This window comes from Danio rerio, chromosome 14, assembly GCF_049306965.1.
Source record: "Danio rerio strain Tuebingen ecotype United States chromosome 14, GRCz12tu, whole genome shotgun sequence".
NCBI lineage: Eukaryota > Metazoa > Chordata > Actinopteri > Cypriniformes > Danionidae > Danio > Danio rerio.
In genome coordinates, this window is record NC_133189.1 from 1,670,578 (window position 1) to 1,681,069 (window position 10,492).

The 10,492-nt window shown below is 32.1% G+C and overlaps 2 protein-coding genes across 2 annotated transcripts in view; one reads left to right on the forward strand and one right to left on the reverse strand.

The window, feature by feature from the left end:
* zgc:152774 overlaps positions 1 to 9,687 on the reverse strand; it is a 30,549-nt gene extending 20,862 nt beyond the window's left edge. The window contains exons 1-5 of the mRNA NM_001320211.1: positions 9,570 to 9,687; positions 9,413 to 9,485; positions 3,444 to 3,576; positions 2,973 to 3,193; positions 2,283 to 2,430 (exon numbers count right to left, since the gene is read on the reverse strand). Of these exons, the coding sequence (NP_001307140.1) occupies positions 2,283 to 2,430; positions 2,973 to 3,193; positions 3,444 to 3,576; positions 9,413 to 9,485; positions 9,570 to 9,611 (617 nt within the window). The 5' untranslated portion in view covers positions 9,612 to 9,687. The remainder of the gene's footprint in view (positions 1 to 2,282; positions 2,431 to 2,972; positions 3,194 to 3,443; positions 3,577 to 9,412; positions 9,486 to 9,569) is intronic.
* tbc1d9b (TBC1 domain family member 9b) overlaps positions 1 to 10,492 on the forward strand; it is an 89,373-nt gene that overhangs the window by 59,751 nt on the left and 19,130 nt on the right. The window lies entirely within an intron of this gene.

The window sequence follows — 10,492 nt, forward strand, 5'->3', positions numbered from 1 at the left end:
GATTTCTACCACATTTTCAGATTTTATCACATTCTCACCCTGTTATTTACTTCTTTATTTTCTTATTTGGCTTCTGTTTTTGTTTTATGAGACGGCCACAGCCATATCACCCTGCAGCCTAAGACCGGTTACTCACTGAAGCTAAGCAGGGATGAGCCTAGTCAGTACCTGTATGGGAGACCACATGGGAAAGCTAGGTTGCTGTTGGAAGTGGCATTAGTGAGGCCAGCAGGGGGCACTTAACCTGAGTCCTAATGCCCCAGTATAGTTAATGAGATGCTATACTGTCAGTGGGTGCCATCTTTCAGATGAGACCTTAAACCGATGTCTCTGTGGTTGGTAAAAATCCCATGGCACTTCTTATAAAGAAAGGGGTGTAACCCGGTGTCCTGGCCAAATCCCTCTATTGGCTCTTACCCATCAAGGCCTCCCAATCATCCCCATCCACCGAATTGGCTCTATCATTGTCTCTCCACTCCCTCTATAGCTGGTGTGTGGTGAACACACTGGTGCTGTTGTCCTTTGGCTGCTGTCGCATCATCCAGTGCTGCACACAGGTGGTGGTGTGGAGAGACCCCTCCCCCCTCCCCCATGATTGTGAAGTGCTTTTGGGTGTATGGCCATACACAATAAGTGCGCTATATAAATACACACATTACATTATATGCTTTTTAGAACTGTTCTTTGCCAAACTCGAATCCCGTCATCGTGGTCAACTCCTCTCTGCCTCTCAAATCCGCCGACGTACATGGCGAGGCACTGGACAAACTGGTAACAGAGGTAAAGCTTTCCATTTGGAGATAACCAGTCAACGGGTAAGTGTGAAAAGGAATGGCGTCATACCTCCCCGTCGCCTTTGTTTTAAAGACAAAATGCAGCCATATGTATTTCTGGCTACATAATACATGCTCTCCAGGAATGTATATAGGGACACGTTTTCAGAATGAGCCTGTGTTGTTTCTTGCAGTGCATTGCAATACTCAACAACAACATCACATATTTTCCCAGTATGATGCTGTCAACCCAAGCTCATTCTGAAAACGTACCCCCGCGGACGTTTCTCGAGACCGCGATTTACGTGGCCGGAGGTACGTATGGCCCGCATTTGGTTTTTTCGAGCGAACGCTATGGGGCGGTATGATGTCACTCCTCTTCTTCGCGCTCGCCGGCTGTGACGGCTCACTTACCTCCGTGTGGAAGGCTTTCCCGCCGCAACCAGTTTGTCCGCTTAGCTCGTAGTGTTAAGTCGGCGGAGCAGAGGCCCGGTATGATTGTATTTATTTATTAATTTATTTATTTTTTGTGTATTTATTTATTTATTTATTTATTTATTTATTTATTTATTTATTTATTTATTTATGTATGATTGTTTTTATTTACTTATGAATGTCTATTTATTTATTTATTTATTTATTTATTTATTTATTTATATATTCATTTATTTGTGTATGTATGATTTTATTTATTTATTTATTTATTTATTTATTTATTTATGTTTCTAATTATTTATTTATTTGTGTCTGTGTTATTGTATTAATTTATTTTATTTTTTTATTCATTTATCAGTGTGTCTATTTATTTATTTATTTATGATTGTATTTATTTACTTATGAGTGTTTATTTATTTATTTATATATTAATTTATTTGTGTATGTATGATTTTATTTAATTATTTATTTATGTGTGTTTCTATTTATTTATTTATTTATTTGTGTCTGTATTATTGTATTTATTTATTTTTAGTTTTCATTTATGAGTGTGTTATTATTTATTTATTTGTTTATATATATATATATATATATATATATATATATATATATATATATATATATATATATATATATATATATATATATATATATATATATATGACTGCATTTATTTATTTATTTAATTATGTGTGTCTTTTTATTAAATTTATTTGTTTTTTTTGTAAACCGTCGCTTGGTTTTAGGGAAGGAGTAGGAGGGTGGCTGGGTCAGCTGATTGGCCGGCCGCCCAGTCGATCGTTTAGTCATTCAGTCAGTCGGACAGACGGTCACTCGACGCCGGCCTCCGGCGGCTTTTCAGGCGAGAACAGCACAGACGCGAACGGTGCGCGCTCCCAAGAGGCGTTCGAGATGCAAAAAAGCGCGGCACAGCGGCCTCTCGCGGATTCGCGAAAACAAAAACTGCACAAATACGTACCTCCCGGGACATATTTCGCGGTCTCCAGAAACATCCGCGGGGCTACGTTTCCACAATGAGCCTGGGTTGGATGCTGTATTAATGCTGAAACTGACCTGCGGATGTTCCAGATGAGTATTTTGGTGCCTTTCTTGCCCTGTATGGAGTCCAGCTGCTCCTGTAACTCCGACTCGCTCTGGAATAAAGAGTATTTGAGGATTGCTCTCAGACTCGCCTCCGAATCCTCCGTAACCACCAGCGCATGTGAGACGGGAGTTAAAGGCTGTGTTTGAGGATGGAGATGATCTGCATTTGACATTATTACTACTGCATGCATCTTTAAACATTCGTTCATTCATTTTCCTTCGGCTTAGTTCATTCATTCATCAGGGGTCGCCACAGCAGAATGAACCGCCAACTATTCCGGCATAAATGCTCTTGTTAGCGCTTTGAGTCTGAGAAAAGCACAGTATAAATAAAATGTATTATTATTATGTGTTTTACACAGCGGATGCCCTTCCAGCCGCAACCTAGTACTGGGAAACACCCATACACACTCATTCACACTCATACACTAAGGACAATTTATACCCTATAGCACATGTGTTTGGACTGTAGGGGAAACCGAAGCACCTGGAGGAAACCCACGCCAACACGGGGAGAACATGCAAACTCCACGCAGAAATGCTAACTGATGGGACTCGAACCAGTGATCTTTTTGCTGTGAGGCCACAGTGCTAACCCCCGTGTCGCCCCATCTTTAAACACACACAAAATGCCAATATGAGTTAGCATCAGAAGGATATTGGTCTGCTGGTTGAACGGAGCGATGGGTACGATCACAGCCTGGGCTTTAATAGCCTGTAAGAAGCTTTGCGACAGCATCCCGACACTCTGACAGCCGCCGTTCTTGGTGAAGATCAGAGCGTCTCGACCCAAACGCATCGACCCAGACTTAAACCCATTCCCATACACACCAATGGGCTGATGACTGCTTTTACTGGAGCCTTTCTCTGTGAACCCGAAACTGCACACAGAAAACAAACACACTTACAAATGCACGACTGTCTTTACAACATGTGTGTGTGTGTGTTCCGAGTAGGGCTGCACAATATATCATCTCAGCATCGATGAGCGATGTAGACTTATACATAATAGTTTAAATTTACTCAGTTATAATAGCTGCAATTTTGACTTCAACTGTATATCGCAAATATTGCAATGTCAGTTGTTTCCAGTGTTGTGCAGCCCTATTTCTGAGGTGTTGCTTTACACACCTGAGCATTTTGTGCAGTTTGCTGGGCGTCATACCGCTGCCATTGTCCGTGAAACTGAGGCACAGCTGATCTCTGACCGTCACAACATCAATCCAGATGTTCTTGGCTGTGACGCCCGGGTCAGACGCATTATCTGGAATGCACATGCACACAAACACATGCAGAAAAACAGCATCATTCAGATAATGCGAGAAAGAAAACGTAAGCAATTGCATTCTTTAATGTGCATGCATTGCAGCTTGCTCAAAGCCACATCGTGATAATATACCATATTCTGTGATCAAAGTGTCAGTAATTAATCGCTATGAACATCTTTGATACGAGCAGAGGTCTAGAATAGGGTAAAATGTATGCATGTGTGTTTAGCTTTTTTATTTATTTATTTATTTATTTAAATTAATTAATCAATCAAATAAATAAATAATAATATATTTATTTATGTATTTGTTTGTGTATGTATGATTGTATTTATTTCAGTGTCTATTTATTTATTTATTTGTGTATGTATGATTGTATTTATTTATTTATTTATTTTTGAATGTGTCTATTTATTTATTTGTATGATTGTATTTATTTATTTATTTATGTGTGTCTATTTATTTATTTATTTGTGTATGTGTGATTGTATTTATTTATAAATTTATAATTTTTTTGTGTATTTATTTATTTATTTGTGTATGTATGATTGTATGTATTTATTTATTAATTTTTGTGTGTGTCTAATTATTTATTTATTTGTGTCTGTATTATTGTATTTATTTATTAATTTATAAATTTTTTGTGTGTATTTATTTATTTATTCGTGCATGTATGATTGTATTTATTTATTTATTTATTTTTGTGTGTGTCTAATTATTTATTTATTTGTGTCTGTATTATTGTATTTATTTATTTAATTTTTTTTATTCATTTATGAGTGTATTAATTAATTAATTAATTAATTAATTTCAATTCAATTCAATTCAATTCAGCTTTATTTGTATAGCGCTTTTACAATGTAGATTGTGTCAAAGCAGCTTCACATAAATGGTCATAGTAACTGGAACAGTGTGGTTCAGTAACTGGAACAGTGTAGTTCAGTTTTTAGTGTTTAAGTTCAGTTTAGCTCAGTTCAGAGCTAATAATAATTTATTTATTTATTTATGATTGTATTTATTTATTTATGAGTGTCTATTTATTTATTTATTTATTTATTTATTTATTTATTTATTTATTTATGTGTGTGTCTAATTATTTATTTATTTGTGTCTGTATTCTTGTATTTATTTATTTTTATTTTTTTATTTATTTATGTGTGTGTCTATTTATTTTATTTATTTGTTTATTTATATGTATGACTGCATTTATGTATTTATTTAATTATGTGTGTCTATTTATTTGTTTATTTGGATGTCTATTTAGTTATTTATTTATTTGTGTATGTATGATTGTATTTATTTATTTATATTTATATATTTATTTAAGTATGTCTGTTTATTTATTAATTTATTTGTATTTATTTGTTATTATTATTTATTTGTAATTAATTTTATTTATTTATTTGTGTATGTATGATTGTTTTTATTAATTAATTAATTTATTTATTTATTTGTGTGTATATTTATTTATTTATTTATTTATTTATTTATTTATGTGGAAGTCTATTTATTTATTTATTTATTTATTTATCTATCTATTTGTGTATGTATAATTGTATTTATTTGTTTATTTATTTATGTATGATTTTATTTATTTATTTATTTATCCTACTCAGTTGTGTGCATAATTTATAAACATTTTTTGCACACTTTCTAAAATTTATGCACATCTTGGGATTTGATTAAACATATTTTTATGCAATATTCCCACATGCACAAAAATATAGGATGATTATAATAGCTGGTAAAGTAACCCTTTTTTCAGCTTGTGGGTTCATATCGTGATAATATACAGTATATCGTGATAAAAGTGTAAGTATTTAATCGCTGTAAACATCTTTGATACTGTACCAGCAGAAGTCTACAGTCAAATCTATGCAGGTGTGCTTTGCTCTTTCTTTTTGCGATGCTATTTGTTTTTCTGCAACACTCCTAATCTGCCAGCATTTGCAAAATAGCAGAACTTCTAAATTTAACTTATAACCTACAACCTAAAAAGCAGACGCAAAAACCGTTTAACAGGATGTGGAGAGGAAACTGCACATGCATTAAGACGGGTTTAGTTAAAACCTCACTTCTTGATTATTAATATGATTAAAGAGGAGCACGTTTTGAAATAGTTCCTGCATCTAACGGTACTGAAAATCCAATGCTGAGAGCTTCACATATTTCCAGCAGCTTTTACCATTATACATCTACAGTATCTCTACTCGTATAGCATGGTAAACCACAGGTGTAGGTCACACAGTAAATATCCTCTTTGGGTTTCACAAACACTGTGACTAGATCGTGTTTTTTTACATCTATATTTTCGGCAAACCCAACAAAACAAACATACAAGTGTGTATTTAGCATCTTCCTGTACATCAAATGCAACTTGCTTTGCTATTTTACATTTATTATAATAATTATATTATAATATTATTACTTAATATTAGTGTTGCTCTGTGTTTTACTATAGTAATTTATAGTAAATACTATGGTGATTTTGAACCATACTATAGTAAAGTGTATTATATTATATATATTTTAGCATTAATAACTTTGTTAATAAATTCACCAGCATGCTGTAGTATTAACTATCAGATAAACTGTAATAAATACTGTAGTATATTTCAGTTTTACTACAGTAAACTTTGGTGCATTGTATTTTAATATACCCTATAGTTCACCCTATAGTTGTAGCATCTTTCTTTACATTAAATACAACATGTTTAGATATTTTTACATTTATTTAGTGTACTTTAGTGTTTTACTATAGTAATTTATAGTAAATAATATGGTGTTTTTCAACCGCACTATAGTAACGAGTACTATACTGTGTATATTAAAGTATTTACAAGTCTTTGTTAATGAATGCTTCAGCATAATGTAGTATTAACTATTAGATATTCTTCGCATTATGTCATTTGTTTATAATTTATAGTTTAATTCAAGTACTTTACTACAGTATTGCACATTATAAAATATTATAGTAATTGACAGTAATACTATAATGCTTTTGATCCATACTATGGTAAAAGTACTTGTTTTGTTATTTCTACAGTTGCTAAAATAACCCAACAACTAAAGTTATATAAACAATTGACCCAACACTGTGGTGTTCAATAGGGATATACCAAAAAAAAACAGTTTACTGTAGTATAAACTAATGTATACTCCAGTATTTATGACAGTTTATCAGTTCACTTTAGTTAATACTGCAGTACGCTGAAGTGTTTATTAATAAAGAGTTAATACAGTACAATACACCTTACTATGGTATTGTTCACATTAAACGCTACAGTATTGACTGTAAAATACTTTAGCATTCATTAATAAAGAGTTGTAAGTACAGTAAAATAAATTTTACTATGGTATGGTTTACATTAAACACTACAGCATTTACTGTAAAATACTTTAGGATTCATTAATGATATGTTGTATATACAGTACAATACACTTTACTATGGAAAGGATCACTACTATAAAACAGAATACTTTAGCAGTCATTAGTGGTGTTGCAAATGCAGTACAATACACGTTACTTAATATTGTTCAAATACACTATAGTAATTGACTATACTATAGTATAGTATAGTATAGTATAGTGTAGTTTAGTATAATATAGTATAGTATATTATATTATAGTATAGTGTAGTATAATATAGTATAGTATATTATAGTATATTATAGTATAGTATAATATAGTATGTTATAGTGTAGTTTAGTATAATATAGTATAGTATATTATAGTATAGTATAGTGTAGTATAGTATAATATAGTACGTTATAGTGTAGTTTAGTATAATATATTATATTATAGTATAGTATGCTCTATTATATTATAGTGTAGTATAGTATATTATATTATAGTATGGTATATTAAAGTATATTATAATATAGTGTAGTTTAGTATAATATAGTATAGTATATTATAGTATAGTATAGTGTAGTATAGTATAATATTGTACGTTATAGTGTAGTTTAGTATAATATAGTATAGTATATTATAGTATAGTGTAGTTTAGTATAATATTGTACGTTATAGTGTAGTTTAGTATAATATAGTATAGTATATTATAGTATAGTGTAGTATAGTATAATATTGTACGTTATAGTGTAGTTTAGTATAATATAGTATAGTATATTATAGTATAGTATGCTGTATTATATTATAGTATAGTATATTATAGTGTAGTATAGTATATTATATTATAGTATGGTATATTAAAGTATATTATAATATAGTGTAGTTTAGCATAATATAGTATAGTATACTATAGTATAGTATATTATAGTTTAGTATGGAATAATATATTATTTTATAGTGTAGTATATTGTAGTATAGTATAGTTTAGTATAGTATATTATATAGTGTAGTATAGTATAGTATGGTATATTATATTATAGTATATTATATTATAGTGTAGTTTAGTATAATATAGTATAGTATAGTTTAGTATAGAATAATATATTATTTTATAGGGTAGTATAGTATAGTATATTATAGTGTAGTATAGTATAGTATAGTATATTGTAATAAAGGATAGTTTAGAATAGTATATTATATAGTGTAGTATAGTATAGTTTCGTATATTATAGTGTAGTATAGTATAGTATATTATAGTGTAGTATAGTATAGTGTAGTATATTATAGTGTAGTATAGTATAGTGTAGTATATTATAGTGTAGTATAGTATAGTGTAGTATATTGTAATAAAGGATAGTTTAGAATAGTATATTATATAGTGTAGTATAGTATAGTTTCGTATATTATAGTGTAGTATAGTATAGTATATTATAGTGTAGTATAGTATAGTATGGTATATTATATTATAGTATATTATATTATAGTGTAGTTTAGTATAATATAGTATAGTATAGTTTAGTATAGAATAATATATTATTTTATAGGGTAGTATAGTATAGTATATTATAGTGTAGTATAGTATAGTGTAGTATATTATAGTGTAGTATAGTATAGTGTAGTATATTGTAATAAAGGATAGTTTAGAATAGTATATTATATAGTGTAGTATAGTATAGTTTCGTATATTATAGTGTAGTATAGTATAGTATATTATAGTGTAGTATAGTATAGTTTAGTATAATATAGTATGGTATATTAGTATATATTTAACATAGTATTATAAATACTTAAGCATTCATTATTGAAAAGTTGTAAATACAGCACAATAGACTTTACTATGGTATTGTTCAAAAACACTAGTATTTACTATAAAATACTTTAGCATTCATTAAGAGTTGTAAGTACAGTAAAAGACACTTACTGTGATATGGTTTACGTTAGGTACTATAGTATTTACTATAAAATACTTTAGCATTCATTAATCGAGTTGTAAATACAGTAAAATAGACTTAACTATGTTATTATTCACATTAAGCACTGCAGTATTTACTATAAAATACTTTAGCATTCATTAATAAAGAGCTGTAAATGCACTTTACTATGGTTCAAAACACTACAGTATTTCTTTTAAATTATTATATTATTTTATGTGGCACAGATAGTTTAAATACACTGACTTTCAGACACTGTAAAAGTGCAGAAAAACACAAAAGGCATTATTATTCTCATCACATATCTCTAATAAAACAGTTCGCTTGTGTGTATTTCCTCATATTATCTACAACAGGTGCGCACACGTCCAGCACTGTGTGTGTGTGTGTGTGTGTGTGTGTGTGTGTGTGTGTGAGTGTGTGTGAGTGTGCTGTCTACGAGCGGAAGTTTAAAGCGAAAGTAGCAGTTCCTGAGAGAGAAATAAAGTAGTTTTCCCTGCGATTTATAAAGGTGTGTGTGTGTGTGTTTTGAGTGTGTTTTGCGCTCACCGATGAGTTCTGCAACCGCGCTGAAGGGCCATGTGTGGCTGGTGGAGTTGCTCTCCAGGTACGACGGGCTCATCTGCAGAAAATATCAGCATTCATGATCTTCTAACAGTGTAATAATGCAGAGTTTAGATAGTTTAGAGAGAGATAATATACGCACAGAGCTCAGCCGGATCCCGTGTTCGCTCAGTCTCGCCATCATGAGGGTGAAAACACACGTCAGATGAGCTGAGATGCAGGAGGCTCATTCCTCATGCACAGACAGCGCTTCCTCATTTACTGTGTGTGTGTGTGTCTGTGTGTGTTTGTGTGACGCGACACGCCCACCCTGAACTGCTGCTGCTGCACTCAAGTAAATAACATCATCTCTCGTTCTTTCTTTTATTTACCATTAGTCTTTTTAAATCGTATGCTTTTATGTTTGTTTTGTTATTGCATAAATGAGATGTTTATAAAAATTAAAAAACATTTTTGTTTTGTATGAACACGTGCTCCTGTGCTCATAAAGGGATGGACATGGTCAGCAACTATACTCAGGTAGGCTGTGGCGTTGACACCATGCTCAGTTGGTACTAATGGACCCAGAGAAAATCTCCCCCACACCATTACACCACCACTACCAGCCTGAACCGCTGATACAAGGCAGGATGATCCATGCTTTCATGTTGTTGAGGCCAAATTTTGACCCGATCATCTGAATGTGGCAGCAGAAATGGAGACTCATCAGAGCAGGCAACGTTTCTCCAATCTTCTATTGTCCAGTTTTGGTGAGTCTGTGTGAATTGTAGCCTCAGTTTCCTGTTCTTAGCTGACAGGAGCGGCACCCGGTGTGCTCTTCTGCTGCTGTAGCCCATCCGCCTCAAGGTTGGACGTGTTATGTGTTCAGAGATGCTCTTCTGCAGAGCTCGGTTGTAACGAGTTCTTATTTGAGTTACTGTTGCCTTTCTGTCAGCTGGAACCAGTCTGGCCATTCTCCTCTGACTTCTGGCATTAATAAGGCATTTGCACCCACAGAACTGCCGCTCACTGGATATTCCCTCTTTGTCCGAGCATTCTCTGTAAACGCTAGAGATGGTTGTGCAT